Below are 27,465 nucleotides of genomic sequence, written 5' to 3'. Positions count from 1 at the left end.
TGTCCATAAACCTGCGTTTCATATAGTTTAATAAAATTATAACAAACATGCTGTCATTAATGTTAGATACGTAAGTACAAAATTTACAGATACTGGTTTTCTTGAACATCCAGCACCTTCTTTTACACTCCAAATAAATAGAAAAAATGCATCCACACTCTAATAATCACAGAAAAGCCAAGTCAAGCCAATTTAATAAATACCTGACTAACAAGAGCAAGCCAGCCCCTCCTCAATTCAGTTTATCAAAAACCAAGTTCTCAGGATATGAACCAAAAACGAAAGCTCCATCAAGGAACAGAAGCTTCAGTAACCAAGGATTCTGCATTTTTCATAGAGCAGGATTCATATGCAGGCATTGCTTCAGGCTGATGCATGGGCAAAAGGAAGTGTTCAACTTCTGATTCTAAATGCTGAAGAACAAATTCCTTATTTCAGCTTTATATTGAAGCTTCCAGCTGGTGGTGTTCAAGATTCCTGAGCACAATCCTCGCAAAAATTTTTGCTTCAATAGGAGCTGTTGCAGCTGCAGCTGCAGCACGTAGGACCCGTGCAGCCCCAGCTTTCTGCAAAAGGCCTGCATGGTGCATCGCATGCCTGCCTCCTGGAATGGTGAACTGCATTTACGAGTAAATGGGAAACAAGATGGTGATACAATTCTTGTCAGGGAAAAAAGTAGGACCAATTGTGTATTCAGTTGAAATAAGAATGGATATGAGCTACCCCAAAATATGATCTTCATAAAAGACACTAAATGAATGGAAACTCTGTACAAACTTTCTTATAACAAATCAAGACATCCGGAGAGAAAATTTTTTTTAAAAAAAATGTAAAATTCCAAGAATAGAATATACTGTGTCTCATGCACGGCATGACAGGGAATTTCACTTGATATTTCAAATTTCAAACTTTGATTTCTGTATAATTTATGTAAAGAATATTGCATCAAACGATGGCAAAGAATCAGCAAGCAATAGCAATCTTGTTGCTGTCACGTTTTACCCAGAAATGACTTAAGAAGGATCAAGTCACCATAAATAGATAATATTCCATGCGAAAAAAGAACTTTCGAGCAATGGTAGCATTGATATCTGATTGCATTGATAACTTGACCTTAGATATTTTCAATTCTAATATATCTTAAAATATAAAGAGATAATTACACGTGTTTATCATGACATAACATGGAGCAAGGAGGAAAATTTTAAATGGGAGGTTTGTTTATCTGCAGAAAAAAGCAAAATCACAAGCTGCTATATGACATAAATAGGTGACAAGTATGACAGGCAAATTTACCTGAAGAAGAGCAAAAGCTGCACAGGCTCGAAGAATGGATAATGGGTTTCGAAGCATGGTAACAAATCTCCCAATCTCGGCACCACTGAAAAGCAGGTTAAGCAAAATTTTATGTTACATTAGGAAAAGTCTCTTTCTTCTTCACAAATATTAATATCATCCATAAGAGGATCAAATAAAAAAAAAAAAATGCAAATCAAGGTGGCACCTAATATAGAGTACACAGAGACAGTTCGATGAAACAGCCCACAAATATCATCACTTGAAACTCTAGGTTCACAATAGATTATGTCAAAGCAACTTTGAAAAATGTTCCAACTATTGACAAGATAAAGAACTCGAAAAGGGTAAACCATTGAGCTCATCATGTCTATGTATGATTGACTTTATGGATCAACCAAAGTACAACCATTCAAAATTTGTGAATAAATAATGATATGTGCTAGTCTTGAATCCCAAGTCTATGAAGTTGTCAATTTTTTAAGACAAGCCTATTAAGAGATGGAAAGGCCCCGTATCAGGCAAGGAAAACTACCTTTCTCATTACCCATTTTAAGTTCATGCAACCAGGAGCAACCCATCAAGGTTCCTTAACATAATTCTAGAGGGGAATTTTGTACAAGATAAATTTATATGATATGCTTATGTTACAAAAGATGGCATATCATTTCAGGAAAGGCAGCTTTCAAATATACAATCTCTATACCAACCAGTGGCAACCTATAATCACATCACATGAACTGAATATTATTCATTCAGACTTCATTAAAACTTTGCACTTAGTAACAGAAAGAAGATGTAATAAACCTGCATCTCAGATGTCCTGCTTCTTGTATGCGTGCTGCTTCAGCTATTTGTGCCAAGGCTGCAGGAGCCGAAGAAGCTGCAGCCATGGAGAAGAGTTGTGGCTCTGAAAAAGTCAGTACAAAAGCTTCTATATGCTTCAATGCCATCCTTCTAGCACCATCAAAGTTAACACTCTTTGAAGCACCTTCTGATGAAGACCCAACCAATGCAACCTCATCCATTCTGTGAATAAAAAGTGAAATTTTAGAGAACAAGACAGCAACATCAAATAGTTCCATCAGAACTTCAGCGACGCAAAGTATTAATGTGATACTATATTTGTACCAAAACAAGCTCATAGAAAGAACTAAGTTCACTTGGGACACCGTTCAAACATCAGGAAAGAGGGGCACAATACTATTATCTTTCCTTTTTGATTTTTATTTTCATTCTTCTTAGCTTGGTCCACAGCAACCTGTCGCATTAAAATTGTTTTTCTGTTCCAGCAAGTCACACTAAATGAGATGCTTAATGCCGGCATTTCCTCATTCTACAGATCTATTCAAGAAAACCATACGGCAAAAAATGCTCTATCAACTTCACTGGAAAGGATAATGATTGCACTAAATGGGATGTTCAAACATGTCACATTTCTGTTCACATGAAGGCTTTTGGAGAATCAAGAATGAAATATGAAGTAATTATGACAATTATTTAAAAGAAAACAAGAAACAAATACACCATAACCCAGTGCTAGTCTCTATCCAGTTTGTGCACTGCATCCCTTAATGCACAGTTCTGAATTTCATATTGAACCACACCTATTCAGGCATGGGAAAATCTAGCAAGATTGCGAACATCAAGAATAGATCTATTCAAGGTGTAGTAGGGCTACCATCTTGTCATAGTATGATTAGTATCAACTCCAACCTTTGAGCATACCTTTCACCTCAAGATTATTGAAGTTGACATGGTTTTTGAATTTCCCCTTGGACCACCCTATTTAGGCATGGAAGAGTAGCAACATTGAGAACATCAAGATTAAATCTATTTGAGGAATCAGAAGCATTCATCTTATCATACTATAATTAGTGACATCTCCAGCCTTCCAACGGCCCTTCATCTCATCTCAAGATTATTGAAGATTTTTTTTTCTTTTTTGAAGGTCCTGAACTGCACTACAATTATGCAACTGAACTGCAGCTAGCAATGGAATACATCATGGCTCAAAACTGCCTTTGACCTCGAGTTTCCTCGAGTTTGATATTCTATTCAGCAAGATTTGCCGTCTCGGTACCGGATCCCATACCAGTAAAATCCTATTATAGTATTGGCATGCGGTTCAGTACAGCACAATAGTATCAGTATGAGGTGGTATGGCATATACCAGTACGGTATGGTATGCCCTATACTGTTCGGTATGGGGTGGTACAGCAAACCAAACGACCTAGTGACTTCCCAAATCCAGCTTATTGAATATTATAATTTCACAATTTTGATAATTTAAACAGCGGTTCCTCCTTTGATGTTCATATCATTTAAGTATTTAAACTTAATCATGAAAACAAAAATGGTGTATCCAATTCCAATCATTGCCACTTTGATCTACCACTTAGAAGCAAAGTTCCAGCATTTCTAGTTCTCAAAGTGTATCTTGTGCTACATTTCCCGCTTCCTATTTTATAAGGCAATGGCCAAAGGTCAATTTAGAAAGAACATGTCGCAGCCTGAGAAAGTAATCCCAATGACAAAAAACCAGTGGAATCACCAAGGATAGGACAAATTTGGGATATCACCAAGGGAAAGATAATTTTGAGTGAACAAACAAAAGTTAAACATCCCTCAAGGGAGTGATAGCAACCCCCCAATAAGTTGCAAAGGCTACGCACTCATTGAATATTAGCAAGTATTATAACATACTATAGCAAGTTTTGTTCCTGATCAATCAAGAAGAGACATAACCTTCCGACCAATGGAAACATGAGGGTGAATTTATAGAGCACTCAACTGCCTATAAAACAAGGGTATCCACAATGAACACAAAATGGAAGTTCCATGCTTAAGTAAAGGTTCATTCCAAAGAAGAACCTAATTAAGTCCTACATAAACCAATAAACGAGACAATTCTACACCAACCACCCTCCAAGCTCAGAGCCATGACTTGTTTTTAGGCAGCATTGTGGTAGATCTATAGTCTGAAGCACTCCCTGCTAATATGAGACCTTCACAAGAATACTAGAACTGGTGGGTAGATAGAAGATCCAAATAAAAAGAGGGGTTTCCATTAGTGTATTTTGAAATCTGTCTAATTTTAAACAGCAACCCAATCTAAGGCCTGGAAGAACACGGTAGACTAAAATCCGGACCAACACAGTGACCCAAATTCATCAAAACATTGCAAAAGAGAATTAGTTATGTCCACTGGCTGAAGATTATTGACAAAAAGTTACCATTTGCCTAAACTTGAGAGTGAAGTTGGCCAGAAAATAGACATAAGGAACAAGTTGACACCAAGTACTTGATACATGTGATTTCAGGCATATGGTGTGATGTCCCTAAAGATGGCAAGAAACTGCAGATTGTCATCAATTCCCACAAGTTATTTTCTTGTGCAGAGTTATGATAAGAAACCTGAGTCAACTGACCCCCGAGTACTTGCTTGGATGGTATCATCCCTGACACCTGGGCAAGGGGGCAGGGGTTTGATTCCCATAGCAGTCAGCACTCTAGGGTGGGCTCGCTATATGATACAAAAGGAGGGATAAAACCCTCCTAGTCCCAAAAAGAAAAAAGAGAAAAAGAAGAAAAAATGAACCTGATTCAACTGCTACAAAGAACACACTCAGCTTGCCTTCAATCACTGTCACATGGTAGCATGACAATTACCTCAATTGGAATATTAATGAAACAATGTCTTTATTTCTGAACAAAATGTTCCACATAAAGCAACATCCCTCTATCCTCCCAATCACGTGATAAATGATCATCCTAGTCAAGAACAACAGACTCAAGGGACAGCAAGACAGATGCTACAATCTTACATTGCACATTTCATATGCACGAAATGTGACTTACCTTAGCACTTATATTATTTTCACATCAGAATTCAGTATATCCAATCAAGAAGAAGAAAATTGAGTGCTCTAGGAACATGCAAGTTTTACTTAAATACGTAATATCCATACCCCAAACAAGATTCTATCCATGGACTGTTGTACCACCCCAAACCACCAGATTTGGGGCATACAATACTATACTGGGTTGGACCGATACAAAACTCATATTCGGGTTGGTATGGGACCTGTATTGCCCAGTACTAAGACGTGCCAAGGTACATACCGACCCATACGGAGGCATATCAAGATAAAAAGTGAGAAAATGATTTGAGAGATATTTTGGTACAGAGCGTGCACCATACCTTATCGACTTGTATTATACCGAACTGCTAAGTTACAGGTACGGCACACAGAACCGAGATTGTAAACCTTGGTTCTACCTACTAGTCATTTCTTGACAGTATATGGTTACAATAGATCATCACACTGAAGCAACAAAGTGGAGTCTTTTAAGTATTAATTCCATGCCTAACAAAATCAATGATGAAGCAACCTCTAATGTGAATATGTTGCATCAGAATCAATACTAGCAAGTTATATCAAAAAATACTGGCTTAAATGATGGCCTAAATGAAATTGACACTCAAAAGTACACCCCACTAGAAGCCCGCAAACAAGCTGTGCTTAGGATAAATTACACAATTTTGTACCTTCCATCAAACATGTAAGCAAGTGCCAATGCAGCCATAAAACGAGCCATTTTTGATCCTGATGATGCACAGAGGTGTACGAGGGCTGGAACCCCCCCTTCTTCAACTATGCGAAGAGCATTGCCAGAATTAAAAGCAAGATTCCAAAGTGCACCAGCAGCAGTTTCATGAACATCCTGTACAATAACAAAGTACAAAACTCATCAATATGATCAATACTGTTGAAACACTCTATATTGTTACATATATAGATTCTGCATGCAAGCCTCAATTGATAAAGCTAAAAGCAGTTCCAGGGAAAGGCAATATATGAATACTCCATAGGTGTTCCTATTCGGTTTACACTCAGAAATAGGATGGGTCAAAAGTTGTCCACCAGCAGTTAGCATGTAGAAAAATCAATTGCATAAACAATGGTCCCTCTTCTATTTATAGTTCAGCATTCAAAAATCAAAAATGTCTTCACATGGGACCATCTGCAATTTTAAGAGCCATTACAAAGGAATAAACATCTGCACAGATTATGTTTGCAGTACAATGTAAAGACAGGCATGAAGCCGGGTGCATTCCAACAGATAGTCAAGACGTTCCTTCCTTGGATAAGCGAACATGATTGGCATAAATTCCCACCTGCTCCATTACACCTACTCTAATGTGTGACAATCCATTACAACCGCACACCAGACATGACTTTCCAAAGTTTATGCTCACAGAACAAGCCATAGTAACATTTCAAGGTTTATACTAGAAATGATGCAATTTAGTTGTCATACAAGTACATATGTACAGGCATGGTTTGCCGTAATGCCCATTACTGTCCGGTATGGGGCATATCGTACCATATCGGTACCAACACCATACCGGTATAGTGTCTCATACCGTACTGACACTCGGTATGCTGTCTCATACTGTACCGAACCATGTAAAGATGCTAATAGGATGGTACTAGTATGGGGTCCAGTACCAAAAGTGAACCTTATGTACAGACATATGAAGTCATGTGACTAATAGATTTGTCCATTTGTATCTCAATAGTAATGCAGAACCAATAATCTGGTGTGATTTCTATGGTTTATGGGTTGTCAATATAGAAAAATTATGTTGATCAACAAGTAGTACTGCTCTATATCCATAGATATAAGAGAGAATTAGCAGCATATAAACATCAGTAACTCACTGAACCACGCAAAGTGCACATTTATTAAGATGTAAAGCAACCACTGAACTTTACCAGATTAATTGCCCCACAACTTGTATGGACATCTGCAATATGGAATTGAAGGGAAAGAAGCAGAAACTAATTTTCAAATTCTAAGCAACAAGAAGCAAGTAGTAATGATGGAGGACCAACATATATGACTTACTGTATGCAATGAATCGCCAACAACAACACTAATGAATATTTATACACGGGACTAATGCTTAAATGACAAACTAGATTTTTGTTTATGCTCACCACCATACTATCATGCTGATTATGTAGCTTGTATTTCTTCTCAACATAAACAAGTGATAAGGTTTCAGCTGCATGCAAATATGGCACTTCCAGATGTAGCAACTGGCTTCATGAATTTTAGATATCTTAAACCATCATTATCATGCATTTTCCCAGCTATTTTGGATCATTTTTATGTGCTAAGATGCAAGTTTTCTGGATACCCTAAGGAATATTTGGAACCATTAAGCTTCATCCCAGCTTCAAGGCCCAGTTTGGGATTGCTATTGGGAGTAGAGCTTTTAGAACTTTTGAAAATAGAGCTTTTAAGAAGTAGAGCTTTTGAAAGTAGAGTTTTTACAAAAAGCTATTTGCTGTTTGGTAACCACATTTATAAAGTGCTTTGAAATTTTAACATATGTTTGGTAACTAAAACAAAAAAGTAATTTTGATATGATAAAATGACAAATAAAAACATTGCACGATATTGTATAGTGGAGATAATACAATATAATATTATATATTATTATGTATTAAGATATTATTATGATATAATGTAACATAATAATATCAAATATTATTATTATATTATAATATAATTTATAATATAATATAATATATTGTTATAATCTAATCTAATAATAGATTATAATATAATATAACAAATTATTATATTATTATATTATTAAAATATTATTATATTGTATTATTATAATAATATAATACTATTATAATAGATTATATTATATGTTTATAATGTAAATATTATTATATTTTAAAATATTATTATCATATAACGTAATATAATATTATAACATAATATACTATAATATAATATTATTATAATTATGATGTAATATATAATGTAATATAATATAATGGATTATAATCTAATCTAATAATAAATTATAATATAACATATTATATTATATTATGCTATTATAATATAATAATATTATATTATCATTAAGTATTATTATATCAAATTATATTTTTATAATAAAATAATACTATAATAGAATATATTATATGTTTATAATATATCATAATATTAATTTAATATGATATTATATTATATATATAATATAATAATATGATATGATATAATATGATATGATATAAGATGTAATTATGGAGATAATACAATATAATATTATATATTATTATGTATTAAGATATTATTATGATATAATGTAACATAATAATATCAAATATTATTATTATATTATAATATAATTTATAATATAATATATTGTTATAATCTAATCTAATAATAGATTATAATATAATATAACAAATTATTATATTATTATATTATCAAAATATTATTATATTGTATTATTATAATATAATACTATTATAATAGATTATATTATATGTTTATAATGTAAATATTATTATATTTTAAAATATTATTATCATATAACGTAATATAATATTATAATATAATATACTATAATATAATATTATTTTAATTATGATGTAATATATAACATAATATAATATAATAGATTATAATCTAATCTAATAATAAATTATAATATAACATATTATATTATATTATGCTATTATAATATAATAATATTATATTATCATTAAGTATTATTATACCAAATTGTATTTTTATAATAAAATAATACTATAATAGAATATGTTATATGTTTATAATATATCATAATATTAATTTAATATGATATTATATTATATTTATAATATAATAATACGATATGATATGATATGATATAAGATGTAATTATGATATTTGTTAGTACATATTTCGATCATTAAAAAAATTTCATTTAAATCAAAACAGCTTCCCGACATTGGTTAAAAGTTAAAAAGCACTTTTGGAAAAAACTTCAAAATTGAGCTTTTCCTAAGAAGACCTTTTCAATTTTCTGATAAGACCAAAAGAACTTTTCAATTTTTTATTAAACATCACTGTACCATCTAAAAGTACATTTGGAAGGCCAGAAAGTGCTTTCTGACACTCTAAAAGTTTAGCCAAACAAGGCCCAAGTATCCTTTGCCAAGCAGTCTTGTAAATGTTAACTCTAGTTCAGATATTTGAGATATCGAACTAAATAATTATGCATATAATCTGAAGCTCGAAAGTAGAAAAGATTAAAGGAATCTAGATATCAAATATGTTAACTTTTAGAATCCTACCTTGGTATCCTAGTGAGGTGAAGTGAAGCTTTATTTGTTGACACTTGAGAACAATTAAAAGCTTAAAAAAAAAAAATCAAGCTTTCATTGGCTTTACAACAAAACAAATCAAAACTTACTTCAGCATCCGACCGTGCCAATGCAATTAGAGGTGCCACACCACCTTCTCGTCCGATGGCAATGCTGAAAACCAAAAAAGTTGTGTATTAGTGATTAATCATATCAAAGAAAGAAATAATTAAACAATTAATATAAGAGATAGAAAATTCCAAATTTGCATTTATCATTATAGCTCAAATGCTCAATTAATAACCTATAGTAAGTATTTCTTTATGATTTATGAACTGCTTCCAATGAACACCAATCAATTTAGCACAAAATTATCAAATGCACTTATTTTAAAAAAAATAAAAAGCTTTAATTAGGTAAATCACTGTGGAAAGTATGGAGACATGGTCATGACATTTGTAACCTATAGAAAATAATTTTGAAATTTACCAGTTGTAAGCCAACATCCCTATGTACTGAAATCAAGGTTCACCGACTCGAAATTGAACCCCATGCCAGTTGACGGTATAAGTCGATGTACCCTCAGAGGCTGTATTAAGCCCGAACTAACACGGAAACGAGGGATGAATCGAAGAGGAAAAGAGGGAGGGGAGGAAGGGAAGGAATGGGAGGCCGACAGAGACGCCAACGGTAGCCACCAGAGGGCCACAGAGTTCTCCCAAGCCTTATGATCCTCTGCGAGAGGAAATGAGAGTAGAGAGAGAGAAAGAGAGAGAAGAGGAGTAGGGGGAAGGCAGCGGGGAGGCTACCAGAGGCTATCGGATGGCCCAAATCCGCCCCACATCGTCGTAGGTTCGAAACAGAGGCAATGCCCCTATTTCATTGCATTTTTTTTAAAAAAATTCATTGCCAGTTTCACTATTTATCGCATTTCTAAAAAAATACAATGAAATAGAGATGTCGCCCCTATTTTAAATCCGTGGCGACCACGGGGCTGATTTGGGCCATCCGACGGCCATCTGACAGCCCTTCAGCAGCCTCTACGCCGTTTTCTCCTCGCTCCTCTTCTCTCCCTTCCTCTCTCTCTTTTCATATCTCGCGGAGCTTTGGAGGGCTCGATGAGCCACCGCCGGCCTTTCCCTCTCGTTCCCTCCCCTTCTCTATCTCTTCCTCTCTTTCCTTCTCCCTCACTCCATTTTCATCGGCATTCCGAATCGAACGCCTAAATCACCGATTTGCTGTCGGTATAATTCGATACGCCCCAAACCATCCAATTTGGGGTAGTTCAGGATAGTTTGACGAACCATGAACCATGACTGAAATCATTCCTCTAGGTTATTATTTGGCTAGTAGGTTTTTCAAATTCGTTCACAAACTTCTAAGTTGGTGATGATAAAGGTATCTTTTGTTTGCTTTATTGAAATCCAATGACTGAATTTGTCTATGTGATTATGCAAGATTGGTGTGGTAGCTTAAATCCAAAGATTGAATCTTTTTGGTAAAACTTCTTTGATACACCATGAAGTATAGAAGCTTACATGTCCAAAATGAGGACGAGTTGAGAAGTTCTCCAACATTCTTGGACAACTATGAGATATTAGAGTATTGAATTTTTACTTCCGGTCAAAACCTTACAGACTGTCATATGAAACAAATATGGCAATTACCTAGTACAATGTCAATTTATGTTTAATCTATTATTGAATGCAAGTGGCACAATTTTAGAAGTTTCTGGCTTTATCTTAGACCCACAAAGCATTTGATGCCCACAAGATTCAGTAGAGGCATGTTCCTGGTATTCATATCCTAAATACACTTTATTATCATTCGATCCTTTTATTTTAGAAAATGATATTAAGATCTAGAGAGTGTTGCATTTTATTTTGACCTATCCAGACTTCAGGTGCAAATGCAAGATTAAATGCTCTCATTAGGCATAGCACCAGATACATATACAAATAGTTGCATACAGAATATGCCACATAAGAAGACACCATAACAAAGGGTGCACATGCGGCTACCATTTACTACAATATACAAGGACTGTATAGAAATATACGAGTCCTGTATAGAAAATAGTAGATATATGCATGGAATAAAAGAATAATGTAGATTGTCAACATGGCTTCCTTTAAAATTTCAACCAAGCTGGATCATAGGAATGAAAAAGAATGAACGACCATGCAATGCACAAATCCATTGGGCATGGAGGAATAATGTCAATAAGCTAAAACAGCAACATTGGTGCGAGTATGCATGTAGAAGTGCCAAATGGTGTAAAGGAGGAGCCAGGTGATGCTTCAGATATCTGGTAACCAAAGACAGTTAAAAACCACAGCATCAGCATAGCTGATGAATACAAAGTAGATGACAATCCATGTCTGCCTAGAAGTAATCAACTAGGGCTCACAATGGGAATTTAGAACAGGTAGCGCCAAAGCAACCGTAATAGCAAGTTCAACCATAGAACCAGTAAACTGAAATTTCTGCACCTTAAGTTCAATACTCCAAGGGAATTATATATACTTGAACTCTGAAGATGATTTTCCACATTCATCCAGCATAGCATTGGTCAAAAACTTAATCAAATCCCCATGCCTTTCACCTTCAAATGTGAAAGTTTTGAATCACCCAAAGGTGGAGTAATCAGCATGCTAAAACACTGTTGACCTATTTTAAAAGTTTATTAAAATTCATTTGTTTCACTTGTTAATATTGTCCCTACAATTTAATAAACCTCAGCAAAACAAATACTTTCACCCAATTAATGCATCCTTTCCCATCATCCATTGAAGCGAACTCCAAGACATCAGGAAGTTTGAAGAAACATCTCCAAGCTAATGAATATATGTTTAAAAGACATGGTTATCTTATATACTTGCCTTGCAGTGAAAATCACTTTTTTTCTTAGTCATTTCAAAAGCTCCCCATTCTTGTTATTTAAATTTGCACCTCATATGTTGTGGAGCTATTTCACTCACAGAGTTAGTATGAAAATGTTTCATGATCTATCATCAATGCAAAGAATAAGATCAGTTCTCAATATTCTTACAATATTCACTAGAGAGCTGAAGCAGCTATTGCAATAAGCATGATGATAACGATTACCTATTAGCCTCTGATACCGACAATCCCCACAAAGCACCTGCAGCCCTCTCTTGGAGTCCTTGAGAAGCATTTGAACATCCTTGTGCAAGAGCTACCTACATAATCAAGCAAGACATTGATATTTTACTGAAAAAAAAAAAGGTTTAAACAGTAAAAGAAAAAACCAAGGGATTGACAATCTTTAGAGAGACAAAGACATATCAGATAAAGGTATAGGCTTTAAACCACACTCTACCACGTAATTTTACCTCAGCAAGCCAATCAGTCAAGTTCCTAGCTAATGTATAAAAACAACTAACATGTCATATTAAATAAAACCAAAACCTCGAGTTTCTCTAGCCATTTTTATAAATTGATGAAATCAACCAAAAAAAAAAGAGCAGAGGAATCATCCTGCACCAGTTCTTTATGCTAATATATACATACATACGTACCTACCTACCTACCTACCTACATATGTATGTACGTACATATATACATATATACACGTGTATACATATATACCTAGATTCATATAAATATAGGACTGTTACATGAAAAAGGGTGAGAGTTGAATTAAGTTCAAAAGTTAGCACGTAAATATCCTTATAAAAAAAAAACACTCAGGAATACCACAAAAGGGCAAGGCTTAAAGCCCTTATCCCACAGGGTTTGTGCCTCATCCAACCACACTAGTCAGGCCAAAGGCTTTTCAAAACGCTCTCAGGATTATATAATTTCAGGACTCTGGAATACCACAAAAAGGGCTCACGTGAGTCACATAGCACATGCCTCACATGATACCAGCTAAGAGAGGCACATGCACTAGTCAACTATTTTCAATACCATCAAGAAGGAAGGAAATGGTACCTATTTCTTTTTAGAATGACACGACCAAAAAAACTCAAGCAAAAAATTAGCTATGTTAGACTATCCTATTATGTCCTTCAAGCTCTCCAGGGTCACAAACACTGTTAAATAGAAGCAATGTACCCTTCAAGCTCTGTGCAACACAGAAGAAATCTACAAGATTTCATATAGAAATATTGGATGTGCCTAGGTGTTTTAGGATCTTATGCAGCCTTCTTGGTTTGGACACACTGCTCAAGGGAGTGCCTGTATGGTTAGGGTCCCCGCCTACTTGGCTTAAGGCTATGGCAGATCAAGTATGAATTAATGGGCTTGCTTAGGGCTGAAAATGGGTAGCATACAGATTGCATATCAGGATAGCCATATCCATGTCCCTTTTTATTTGGTGAATTCAGATAGAGATACAGATATAATGGGATGCTAAAATTCATATATTTGTTTTAAACAGATAAATACAGATTGGATATCGTAAGTATGGATATAATTGGGGATAGAAATGCAGATATAAATCAGATAGTTAAAGTTTATGAACCACCAAATGAAAGCTATCTCTATGTGGAAGGTAAATTTAGTTAATGATATGTTAATGTTGCCAGTTATTTCCTTAAAAGTTTATAAAAGCTATACAAAATTAAGAAGGATTGCAAACAAAATTGGATAATTTGATACAGATTAGATAATTATCTATGCATATTTCTGTTCATTTTTCTTTGATAGATATGGATATGATGGATATAGACATGGATATTAGTCAGATGCTCAAATTTGTATCCAAGGCTAGATAGATATGGATAAAAAAAATGCATTGGGCCGGATATAATATACTCCACTTTCGCCCCTACGTTTGCTCCATTATTAGGTCTGGTCAAGGTGTTATGGAAAGGAAGGTCAAGGCATCATTCTACCTTTCTTCTTGTATTCATGGAGAGAAGACAAATTACTACATACACATGCATATATATGTGATATGTAGAGAGAGAGAGAAATTAATGAAAGAACAATTAGCACCAAGTCTTAAAGTCTCAGTGCTAATACCTACCCTGGCTCTAGGGGAGGCAAAACATGACCCAACCTACTGATCCAACCCATGTTCGACCCACCAACACGACCCAAGTTCGACCCGCCATATGTAGCTTTGGGTTTGGGCTAAACAGATTCGAATCATAAACAGATCAACCCGTTTAACCTGTTCAATATTTCGATCAAGTTCAGATTTCAAGAATTTGACCCATCTAACATGTTTAATATTTGGATTGGGTCAAATCAGATTAATGGGCCCATTTAAATAGGCTGAGAGTGTTAATGGCGAAAAGGAATCCCAAATTTCCGATTCCAAAATTTAAATTAGCAATTCCCATTTTCCATGGTCCCATCCGCATACCCACCTCCCCCCGTAATCCATTGCAATAATGAATAGGGTTTTTCCACTTCCTTTCTCCTCTTGCATGCACCGCATTCACCCCTCCAGCACCAACAGTCTGGCTCCCCTCCCCGATCGCCCTCTCCGCCACCTCAGCCGTCACTAGCGGCGTCATGACAACGAGGCCATGGCCTTCGATCCCAAGACTTGACCATCGTCTTGCTCCTCCTCCAGCTTCCCCATCACCAACTTCGGTAGCCACTGCCGCACCACTGGTCCACCGCATCCTCCTCATCCTCCTCTCCGCCAACTCCAAGGCCTCCTCTCCCGCATTCCTCACTGCCCTCCGTAACTCCCTCCCAGAGATCCCCACACTCTACCCCTTCTCCTCTTGCCTGCACCACATTCACCTGTCTCTGACACTGGTAGTCCGGCTCCTCTCCCGGACCATCCTCTCCTCCACCTCGATCGTCGCTGGCAACGACATGACAATGAGGTCGTGGCCTCCGATCCCAAGCCTCAGCCATCATCTCGCTCCTCCAACTTCCCCATCACCAAACTCCAATAGCCACCGCCGCACCACTGCATCCTTCTCATCCTCCTCGTGGACCATCTCTGTGAACTCCAAGGCCTCCTCTAGTGGTTGACCTTCATCGGGCAGCACCAGATCCCTTGTAGAAGCGACAAGAGGGGAAAAAAAAGAAAACAGGTCAGTTAAATGGATCGGGTCGGATTGGGTCGGTGGATTAAGAGATTATCCATTTGTCAAATAGGTTAAATAAGTAGGGTCGGATTACCTGTTTATTAAACGTGGCAAGTTCAGGTTATAGATTCTGACCCATTTAATAAATAGGTCGGATTCAGGTTTATCATTTTTTGAGCCAATCCGTATCAGACCCGACCCATTTATGACAGACCCGACTCGATTGCCACCCCTAATTGGTACCTCATAAGTTCAATAAGGTAGCGCACCATATCACAGTATACCAACATAGTACAAATATTGGTGCCAGCACGACAAACGAGAGCTGACAGATCATAAATCTTTACAAGTTAGTGTCAAGGAGCATATCATGACCAGCACCTTATCAATATGGTACAGTATGGCCAATACAGACCCATATGCGTAGGTCCTCAACTCATTGTGTAGTGCTATCATATAGGGTAATGCATTAGCAATAGATCACAACCAACATTTTCCCTTTTCTCCCTTTTCCTTTTTCTTCAAGTTTTTCCACTTTTTTATCCTAAAGAGTTTTTTTCTTCTTTTGTTTTTTAACAATAGATCACCACCAAGATGCAAGATGCATTGCTTTATAAACAAATGCTATAACGAAGCACAAGTTATTATTTTTTCAAAGCTCAGTATGAAATCACATTCATATAATGTATATAAACTTTCACAAAAGCAAGACTGCATAGGACATAAAAAATGGATATTGAACAACTGGTTATGTCCAAAAAAAAAAGGTAAACGAAATAAAAAGGAAGTACCAAGGCTTCAACCCCACCAGCTGCAGCAATTGCTTCTCGGTTTCTATCATCGAAAGATAAGTTCCACAGAGCACCAGCTGCTTCTTGTCTGGTTAATTTTATGCATGGAAGTGGAGATTGACTTAATTTCTTTACAGGCATAAATAATATGCAAGGGTAAAAAAATGAAAATGAAGTTTAAGCATGAAGCAAACTGAATTGAGCTACCTGACAGCATGTGTTATTCAACAACATTAATAAACAAATTATCTTAAAGTAAGAGAAGTTTCAATTTCTATCTAATGGTGATGAAAATTGCCATGACTATTTAGTGTCCAAAAGTAAAGGCACAAGAAAAGAAGTTGCCCTTCAGATTTAATGTTCTTGTGATGGCAAATCAAGCCAGTCTTCCACATTAAACAAGATTTAGCATAAAAGCAAAATGCATTAGTTTGTTGGAGCTGAAAAATTCTTAATCAAAAAAGGAAAGTAATATATCACAATAACTCCCCAAAAGAACAATTACCTTACACCTTCATTTTGAGAACAAGTTAGCTGCACCAATGCCTCAAGTGCACCTGCCTCTTGACCCACAGCAGCATTATTACTGTTGCTATCTCCATGAGCAGCCAGATTAGCCAAAGCTCGAGCAGCCTGGAGAGTAGAGAGGAGAATGAGGAAAAGACAAATAAGCAGCAGCATTCTATTTGAAACAGGATATTACCTCCGAAAGACTCACATACTACAAAAACAGATAGAGTTCACACAAAGTGGGAAGGAGAGGATACTTGCAGACAAAGTAAGCTTGCAAGAATTTTTGGGAAAACATATAAAGAGCATCTAAATCATTAACCTAATGTCATCCACTCCCAACATTAAATTGCCAAATTGCTGCAAAAACTCCAACTCTGATGACTGATGTTGATCATATTCTAAGGATGCGAGCACAAAGAGACTTGGAGGACAATTTCTAATAGAATGTAATTTCAGAATAACATTTCTGGTTGAATGTAATCTGATAGAAACATGAATTAGTTACAAGCTCCGCTCTCCATACACCTGTGCTTGAACAGGAACCCGAGTGAATCACTCCAACAGTGAATGAATAAAGGTTTTATTCTCAGTTGATATCTCAGCCAAGATATCAGTTTGTATCGTTCTCTGGCAGTCATCATATGATACAACCTATATCTCACTCCCCATTATATTAGCCAATATGAATCGATATGAATTTTCCTACACTGCTTTTATTTTCAGAATTGTAAATTACATTTTTAAAATATTGAATATTAAAATAAATGACACTAAATCAGCCAAGATACCGATATCTCAGTTCCTACAATTTGATCTCACAAATCTCAGATCTTTCTCAGTTTCCCTAATATTCCATCTCAGCCAAGATAATGAGATCTTGGTCCATCTTAGAGTATCAGCATCCCACCAACATACCTGAGATCTCCATAATTAAATAGCTTGGATAAATATAATAATCAAGAGAGACAAAAGTAACATTGTAATAGAAAAAAGGACCATAAAGGTGAAAAAGCATGCTCTTTCTTTATGTGCATACATGTGTAAAGCGGTTGTCAGCACACAAGTTTAAAAAAAAAAAGGTGCAATTCAAAAAAAAAAATGGGAAGGGGAAGTGAGGAGATGGGCACAGACACCTAATAATTATCAAGGAGATAAATATGAATATGAAGCAAAAATTACAAAAGGTTGCAATAGTAAAAATTTCACAGTGCTCTAGAGCGCATTTGCCAACAATGATCGAAATCCAAACTGCAGAGTGGGCATAAAAGAATCAGCCTAACTAAGCTCAACAACTATAAAATTCTTCATATTCTTTCTAATGTAAACTTTGTAACAAACAAAATGTGAAAAAGACACCAAAGAACTATATATTTCTTGCAATGCAAATGACATGATGTAGCTAGGAGCTCCCTCCCGCAAAATGTTTTAAAACAATGAAGTAAAAGAGGAACCGATAATGCACCACATCAGGCACAATTGTCCATTGTCTGGAGAAGGTCATCCATATCACCAAGAGACACCATGTCAAAGAGGAAACTGCTTGATTGCCAAATAAAGTACAAATTGGTTACACACAACCAACAAACAAAGGATTGACTTGCCAAATAAAGTACTTGATTACCCAATGAGCCAAAGAAATTCCATTAACAAGATTTCCAGCTGCCCTAGGATTCATGAACCAAAGTTAAGAAGAAGAAATGATGATCATTGTTGCTGAAGAACCATCAATAATGTCAGGAATTACAGCTTTGCCATTTTGCATATGCAAATGATGTTCCTTGGCAAAAGTTTGGCTCTCAAGTTTTTCGTAATTTATTTTGGAATTTAAAGGCCTCCAAGAACTCCAAGGTTGGCATGGGTAAAATAAAATAAAATAAGATAAAGGAAGCTGTATAATCACCTCCTTTTCTACATGGTTGAATAGGACACCAAGTCCAGAGTGCTCAGTTCTCAGCCTTCTCTTTTTTCATCCTGATGTAACCTGAGGTTCTTTTCCAAGGGCATGATGCACTAAGAGCTTTATGTCAAGACAGGAAAAGGACATTGGTGCAAATAAGGACACCCTAAAGACTATGAAAATTTAAAAAAGAGAGAAAAAAAAAAAGCAGAAAGAAGGGACCTGCTCTCTGAAGCAACCACTCCATTTCCATTTCCACTTGTCCCACCAAAAACTGATCTATATGTTTCATTTTAACTTCCAATTTTTTCCACATTTAGAAGCTAAAAAACTTCCAGTGATAAACCATTTCAGCATCAAACCTCGTACCATATCAGCAAAAAAAATTGTCTCATCTACAAATAAGCTACACCAAAAGTTCTCTAGTTGCATATTGAATATCAGCTCATCAGCAAAAAGGTCTATGACATGAATAATTTAGAGGAAAGCTAGGGAGCCACACCGAGCGTTCCCACACCTATAACCACACGACAGAAAACCAGACTCTCCAGTCTCACAAGCAAACAAGAATTGTTATCCCAAATATACTTCTATGTCTATCCTGCAACTTCCCTCTACCATCTCTATACCATCTTTCAGATGAAACCACCCGATCCAGCAAGCCTTCCTGCAATATCCCTTTCCTCTCCTCTCCACTAATGCTCCTTCCATCCCCACAAACAGCAAAGCCATGCTGACCCAAGCCTTCCTACCAGGGTTTCCCATATCGGTCCGAACCGACCGGCACGGGACGTACCGAACCGAACCAGAGGGGCAGTACGGTTCATCCCCTTTTTCGGTAAATTACAAAAACCGCACCGAACCAAGCCGGTTCGGTGCGGTTCGCCTGCAAATCGAGAGAAACCGACCGATTTCTCTCGGTTCAGGTCGGTACGGCTCGGGGCCGGGGGGATGGGGTTGCCTTTGTCTCCTTTGATTATGAGAGTCTGAGACTCTCAAAAACCCGAGAGCCTCTCTCAAGAGCGAACGACGCAGCGACGGTCTTTCAAAAAAAAAAAAAAAATTCAAGAAAAATTCCATAACTCCTTCGACATGGCCCGATGTTTGAGCGAGAAATGCTGAGACGATGCTGGTCACAGAGGGGCACTGAGAGAGCTCAAAAAGATAAAAAAAAAGAACGGCAGTTGCAGCACCCTCAAAAGTGCAGTAGTTGACTCAAATTCAGAGACCAGCGGCAGTGAGAGTGATAGTAGCAGTCATGGATCTGATGATCAAAGAGGGACTGGAGGATCTGATAATCAGAGAGGGACTAGACGATACGAGACCACTATTCATGAGATAAAGCCGCAGGATGGTACTCGATTCATCGGTGAGTCTCAATTTACACATGCCACACAAGATAGGGACCACAGACGACCTGATAAACCCCATGAGGAGACGATCTCATACAGGTGATGACCTCCCAGAGGTCATGCAGCGCATGATACAGCTGCAGATGATCTTGCACATGAAGTAGGATCTATGGATGTATCTGCATCATCCTCGTACTATGGATCCTATCATTCGCAGACAACTTATGATCCATATGGATATGGTGTATCTGAGACATTGGCTTCTAGTGGCTACTATCCCATGCAATCCGGAGCACCTTATGGATTGAATTTTGCTATTGGCATATTTGGATGGACCCTTCCACAGCCATACCATCATCCCGAGGATACCTCTCAGAATCAGATGAGCAAGAGATCTAATATGTCTTACAATCCAGAGAGGATACCTTATAGAATGAATATTCAGGATTACAATGCCACTTGATTAGAGGGATGGACTGATGTTCCTCCAGAGTATGCAGATGATTCGGATATCTATGAGCGACACAGACATTCGATGAGATATTAGATCAGCAGAGATCCTGAGGTTAGCATATTATTCTTTGTAATTTGTACTTTAGATATATTTATTGCATCGTTTTAGACTTTTAGTGTTTTAGACTTCTTTAATTTTTTTTAGATGGTAGAATTGTTATATGACTTAAATAAACATTAATTTGGATATAAAGTAGTCTAAAAAATAATAAAAATAATTTAAAATCAAATTCAACTAAAAAATCAAAAAAAAATGATGGCATATCGATACCGAACCGGTGCGCTACACCGTACCGACACTCGATACGATACGGTATACGGTACCATATCGTACCGCATCAGAACCGATACGAGGCTCGATACCGATTCCGAAATCCTTGCTTCCTACAATATCCCTTTCCTCTTCTCTCCTCTCCACTAATGCTCCTTCCATCCCGACAAGCAGCAAAGCCATACTGACCTGGCTCGATCCCTCCCTCCGTCCCTGAGTGAGCAAACCCATCTCAACCCTATCCTGACCACCCCCTCTATCCTGCACTATTATTTCTTAACCCCTCTCTCTACAGAACTCCTTAGATCCTTATACTCTATCCCCCTCCCTATCTTCACATATATTTCTAAAAGGTTTCAGACAGGCATCCATTGGTGCTGTGAAAGTGATTCATGGAGTCCATGAAGAAAGATGAACAGGAGGGGCAACATAGAAAGATGGACAAGAAAAGCGGACAAATGGCAACCACTATGGGCTACCACCACAAGATAAAAGTATGTTGCGCATCGAATAGCATAGAGCAATGGCGAATTTAAGATTGCCACGAAATTCATAGCAGAATGATCAGAAAAGAGACTGAGCATCACTATTGATTCAGCTACATATCACTGAATATGTTAGATTTATATACAAGGTTTTCCTCTTTTATGATTCAAGCTACCACTATTATCCTTCCTCAAGAAGTAGAAACATTTTAAAAATGAAATCAAAAATAATAATTTCTCTACCATGCTTGCTGCTCTACTTACAATATTGAAAACAAAATCTCTTTTTCCATGAAAGACATAACAAGAGGGGCACAATAGACATACAATGATATCGAGATATAAAGGTAAAGGGGATAGAGAAAGAAACAATTAGATGGGCAATTGAGATCGACATAGATGGAAAGCAAGTACAAGAGGGTAGAAGCAAACTTCAGTTACCCCAAGATATGGTTGAAATTGGACCTTAGCCCCATGAATTCCAACCTAAAAATAGCCAATCCACAGGTGTGGCAATAGGCATGGGAAAGCTAGGATGTGGCTCCCTAGCTTTCCTTGATAGTTTATTGATTTTCGTCAACCACCATATTACCTTCGGTGTTGTCTTTTTTAGAAAGTGTTGTGGGAGGATGGCATTATTAGTCCCACATCAGTTATGAGTCAAGAGGGAGTCTGACTTATATGAAATGGAATATTCTCTCTCTCGTGAGGTATCTTTTAAAAGACAAAATTGTGAGGCCCCGTGCCATGGGCCAGAGGCTGAAGTGGACAGTACCTCAAGCATGGACCCATCTGACCCACGAGCCCTTGACCACAACAGGAAGTAATGTGGTAACCATCAGCAACTTACCACAAGATGAGAATAAGACAAAAAGAACACTTAAATAGACGTCTTTCCTATTCTCACAAATATGAGTCAGCTAAAATATTCCCTAAAACCACAAATGATTAACTTAACAGCTTATCCAACAAACTTCAAAAGAAGAAAAATTTGCACATACTAGTCTACTAGGCTCAAGACATTTAGTAATAACAACCCAAAAATCTAAATCCATGTTTCTTATATAAACCATCCATGAATGAAAGTATTAACAACTTCTAACTTATCTCCTTGACTGACCTTGTTTTACATCTACAGATATGAGCATTCCTTTTCAAAATTATACGCCCAAACGATGACATTCTTCGATCTCTCCAGAGAGAACAACCATTTCTCACTCTTGCTAGAAAGCAAGTTCCCATATTTGTAAGTCATTTACTGCATGAAGTTGAAGTATCATGTGATGGCATTCTGTTAGCCTCGCACTAGCAAGATATGTGAGTACTGTTATTTGTTTAAGGCTTAAGCCTAACGCATATCTAACACCTAGGCATTTTTGGTATGGTGGTTAGGATCATATCATCCAGTGTTAGAGCCAACTCCACAACCGGATGGAGGACAGGAGTGGAGTTGTGCTAAAGGGAGTTGCCCATATAAAGGATACCTAGTGACTAGAGTGCAACTACCATACTGAAGGGCAACCAGATTCTGCTAGAGTGAAAGCTATCACATGGAAAAGGATTATTTAGATCTGATTGAGAACTGTCAAAGAGTGGGCCACCAAAGACATTTATGGAGAGCATGGTGGCCTGTATGCACCTCCTGAAGACCCAAGTCTAATGTATCTCCAATGCCTAAGCATTTTTGGTGTAATGGTTGGGTTGCCATGTTGTGCTCATACTTGACACGTATAGACATGCAAATAGCACTACATGCAGAGCAGTGGCACACAGTTGTGCTTCATGCTAGTAAGGCAGTGGTATGCTAGTTTGTGCCAACCAGCATGGTAGACATTTAATCTATGTCCTGAAGTCCTTTTTCCAATGAAATTTGGACAAAAAGCAACCAATTTTCAAGTGTTTTAGACATAACTTGTTTTTAACAAGCAATGGCACTGATGAAGCACATTATATACATGCTAAACATGGCTGATTTCTATGTTAAGAGGCATCAAGATTCCAAAATGCTTTGCTAGTTTAATTTATGATACAACTTCAAAGCAACATATAAAGTAATTGATCAAAAAAAAAAAAAAACTCTCCCCTTTTCAACTGTTGTTATCTTCTTGGTCCACTTTGATCTCCATCCCTAGATGCATTTTAATAGCTATCTAGCTTCCAAAATGTCAAGTATCATAGCTAATCTACAACTTTAAGCTCCATGACACTCTCTTCTCATCTCTTGTGATGTGCACAAGGACTTGCATGCCGACCACCATATAAAAGAGTTCAAAATTTCACTTAAAAGGAATCTCATAGTAAAATAGTGAAAACTTTGTCCTCAATAAGACGAGTAGGATCTTGAAAACCTTGTCACTTTGTCTTAATATAATTCCACTATTGTTGAAAGGATTGCCTAGAGACAAGTCACAATCTAAGCCTACTGGTTCTTTTCCATTCTTTGAGGCATAGTCCTTTAACATATTAACACCAAGTTCCTCTGTTGTCAAGTTACTTGTGTTAAGAAACAACTTGCCAGTTTTTGACTAAACACACGATGTCATTTGAACCATATATCATCATAATGGGCATGATGTTCAATTTTCCCTCCTTTAATAGTTGTAAGGACTTCTCATTGTCAAAAATTTAAAGATTTTCACACTTAAATTGGTTCCAAGATCTGATGTATGGTTACAAGCTCAGTATATAGCATATTTTTGAAGTAAACACACTCCGACACCCCACAGTCATTTACCTAATCAAAGCATGGAGCTGCCATGCGATAATCAAATTGACAAGAATATTATGTTAAATTTCAAGTAATTTATCACAAGAATGACAACTGTCTACATGCCAAATATTAAGTACTACAAACACCAAATTAGTTTGCGTTCATGTTGTTGCCAATACCGGTTAGTTATTGCCTAATTTATGGAATAAATATCAAATATAAAATAGTGCACTAAATTATAAGACAATGAGAAGATCATGAATGACATATAAAGAGGATGGAACATCAAATATATGAAACAGTTAAATATAAAGATTTTGACCCTTATTGTCATAGTCATAAATGAAAGGAGAATTTCTCGTTGTCAAAAAATGTAAAGATTTTGACTTTTACATTGGAGCTACAATATGCAGTTCCTAAGGTCATCAGTTCGATATAGAGCATATTTTCCAAGTAAGGACAACTCTAACATCCCAGAGACATTTGCCTTAAAGCCACGGCACAACAATTAAATTAATAAGCAACATATGTTAAATTTAAAGCAATAAATGAGAATAAAACAACTGTATATAGAAATCTATATTCCCAATATTGATTGTTAGAACTACCAAATTAATTTGGATTGGTGTTTTTGCCAATACCTGCTAGTTTATTGCTCATTTTACAGGCCAGATGTCAAAAAAAAAAAAAGAACAGTGCACTAAATTGTGGGACAAGGAGAAAAATCACTGCTAGCATATAAATACGATGAAACAGATTGAATATATGAATCAATTGACCCAAAAGAAATTTAGATTTTTTTAGATCTTCCACATTTTGCCTACCTTTATCATGTGGACACAAGCCTCAAAGATGCAGTATAAGACTGTTTATTGAAAAAATAGGGATAAAGTGGGCCACTAAGACTAAGGAATAAGGATAAAGTCAGTGATACCTGTTCTTGTACTCCCTCAATCTTGCACAACCGAGCAAGCATCACCAAAGCTTGGACACCACCAGCCACTGCAACCTCCAGACTGCATTTGTCATCGGCAGCCAAATTTGCAAGGGCACCAGCAGCACGTTCCTGTTTAAGAAGAAATACATGAAGGCAGGAACTGAGAACATTATCTTCTGCTTCCAGATAAACCATCACATAAGCATGGGTCATACCAGAACTCCATCTATTCCAGAGCGCCATTTGAAAATAAGATCCACTAAAGCTTTTACGCCACCAGCCTCAGCAATGGCCGCCTGAAACAAATCCAATAAATTAGTAACACATATACCAAGAATAAAAGGTAGTCATTGCAGCAGAACGGACAAAATGTAAACCTTGTGCTCTTCTCCCACAGAAAGGTTCCAGAGACCTCCAGCAGCCTCTTCAGCAACCAACCTGTTCATGGATCTCGCCAGATCAGCAAGAATACTGATGCCCCCTTCGTCAGCAACTGCTTTGGCAACTTTGGCATTTACTGACAAGTTTGCAATGGCCTGGACATTGAAAAGGACCTTTATACGCATCTGATAATCAATCTACAGTAACTGCTATTAATGAGACGGATCAACACAAAATCCAACCTTTGCAGCTTCAGACTGTATACCCTCCCGACAAGACTTTGCAAGCTCCAAAAGCAGAGGTATCCCACCATTCCGCATCACCGCCTCTGCTCTCGCTGGGTCAACTGCTGCATTATCATCATCAATGACCACAAATGTAGCAAGCCCAGTAGCTGCTCTCTCTTGCACATCCTCCTGTGAACTCTTCACCAAGCTCAGCAACAAAGCAGCACCTTGCCTTAACCAAAACTCATCAATATCATGTGGGTTAGTCTCTGCTATTCGAAGCAGTGATTGCGACAGGATCCACTCAATCCAGGTCATGATATCATTCAGGTTCTTGTCCTTGTTTTCCCAACTCCTCCATTCCCCAAAGAATCCTCGCTCCTTAACCACCGTGCCCTTGAACAAAGAAGCAATCCCTATGAATATATCACTGAAAAGGGCAAGCAGCACCTTCCCCTTGGTATTGCTAAATGCCGTGGGGTTGTGATTCCCTTCCTCTTCGAGTGCGACACAGTTGAGAGCGCACAACACCTTCACGCTTTTGGACGTGGAAAGAAGCCTCGATACGGCAGCCGGGGAGACGTCCGTCCTTGAAACATCCACGCCGATCAAGTTTGGGAGCCTGCTCCAGGCAAGAGAGGCCGTAGTCCACTTCAAGTTCCGTGACCCTGCCACCGACAAGAATCTTAGAGGCAGCACCTTTCCAAGAGCACTCTCATCGATGCTCCCACAATCCAAGAAGGCTATCTCCTCCAACTGGGGGCAGTGCCGCGCGAGGGCCCCAACTGCCTCTCCGTCAACCTCCCGGATGCCGGAGAGGCGCAGCCTCCTTAACCTCGTGCAGCACATGGCGACATGACGGATAGCATCACTGGTGATTCTCTCGCACGGGTCGGGGCCGATCTGGAGGCTTTCAAGCGCTTCGTGGCGGGCAGCAATCACCGACAGGGTGGCGTCGGTGATCTCGCGGCAGTAGTCCCCTGCGATCTCCCGCAGGCCGCGGGCCTGGAGATTCATGACGATGGCAGCAGCATCAGCGCCCCGGAAGCGAAGGCGGCGGAGGTGGGCGCACCGGCCGGCGAGGGCGGCGGCGGTATCAGATTCGCAGCGGTGGGCGCGGAGGTCGAGAGCGGTCCAAAGGCAGGGGGAGGAGCCGAGGAGGCGCCAGGTGCGACAGGTGGAGGCGAGGCTGGCGCGGTCCCGGTAGTTGAGGCAGGAGAAGAGCTGGACAACGTTGTCGTCGGGGAGGCAAGTCCAGTCCACGGCAGCCACCCCAGCGCCGTCGCCTCCGCCGCCGCCGCCGGGGCGAGGGATCACGCAATCCTCGGAGGCCTCAGGGAAGACCGGGGAGATGACGACCTTCTCCTTGTCCTTGGACTGCGCGCCGCGCCTCCTCACCCTCCGGCTCATGGCAGCAAAACCCTACTTCGGGAACAAGAAGCGGAAAGAAGATTCGGCGCGCTCGAACGATCTCTAATTCAAGAATTCGACAGATTTCTACGGAAACCTTTGGGGGATTTCGTTTGTTTGTACACGTAAACTCTCTAGGGTTTGTTGGGAGATCGATGGAGGGAAAAAGGAATGGAAGAAACGAGGGCTTTTTGAGGAAATTGGAGATGGCGTTCTTGAGCTGAGGGATTGGGAAGGGCGCTTCGATTTATTTTTGTTTGTATTTTTATCGTTTGGTTTTAAAACGATCGAGAAGGGGGAGTCGTCGACTCCTATAAGGAAAAGGAGGGTGGGGAGGCGGTGAGGGTGAGGGATAGAGAGGGTGGGAGGGATTGGGGTGGGGTGGCGAGGGGATGGAGACGGAACCGATCCGCCTCTCTTCTCTCCCTCTTGGGTTACTCTTCTTCAAGAGGAGGGAGAGAAAATATATATATATATATATATATATATATATATAT

The 27,465-nt window shown here is 38.0% G+C and overlaps 1 protein-coding gene across 1 annotated transcript; it reads right to left on the bottom strand.

Annotated features, from left to right (window-relative positions):
• On the bottom strand, positions 1 to 27,349 carry LOC105053961 (protein ARABIDILLO 1). The gene is made up of 12 exons (XM_010935315.4): positions 25,574 to 27,349; positions 25,328 to 25,486; positions 25,166 to 25,246; positions 24,948 to 25,079; positions 16,778 to 16,905; positions 16,273 to 16,360; positions 12,570 to 12,664; positions 9,572 to 9,635; positions 5,849 to 6,024; positions 2,104 to 2,325; positions 1,297 to 1,381; positions 1 to 617 (listed from the first exon to the last, which is right to left on the bottom strand). The coding sequence occupies exons 1-12, from the start codon at positions 26,966 to 26,968 to the stop codon at positions 441 to 443; spliced, it is 2,802 nt and encodes a 933-aa protein (XP_010933617.1). The 5' UTR covers positions 26,969 to 27,349; the 3' UTR covers positions 1 to 440.
• Between the last annotated feature and the right edge of the window lie 116 nt (positions 27,350 to 27,465).

This window comes from Elaeis guineensis, chromosome 11, assembly GCF_000442705.2.
Source record: "Elaeis guineensis isolate ETL-2024a chromosome 11, EG11, whole genome shotgun sequence".
Lineage (NCBI taxonomy): Eukaryota > Viridiplantae > Streptophyta > Magnoliopsida > Arecales > Arecaceae > Elaeis > Elaeis guineensis.
This window is presented reverse-complemented; position numbering and strand designations above follow the sequence as displayed.

What these genes read in the sequence shown, in the direction of transcription:
- LOC105053961 (XM_010935315.4), bottom strand. Translation starts at nt 26,968, where the DNA reads ATGAGCCGGAGGGTGAGGAGGCGCGGCGCGCAGTCCAAGGACAAGGAG. An exon ending in TTGAGGGAGTACAAGAACAG is followed by an intron (nt 16,906 to 24,947) that starts GTATCACTGACT and finishes TCTACTCTCCAG; the next exon opens with GCTGCTCGAGCTTTGGCTAA. An exon ending in TGGCACGGTCGGATGCTGAA is followed by an intron (nt 6,025 to 9,571) that starts GTAAGTTTTGAT and finishes GTTATTGTACAG; the next exon opens with GATGTTCATGAAACTGCTGC.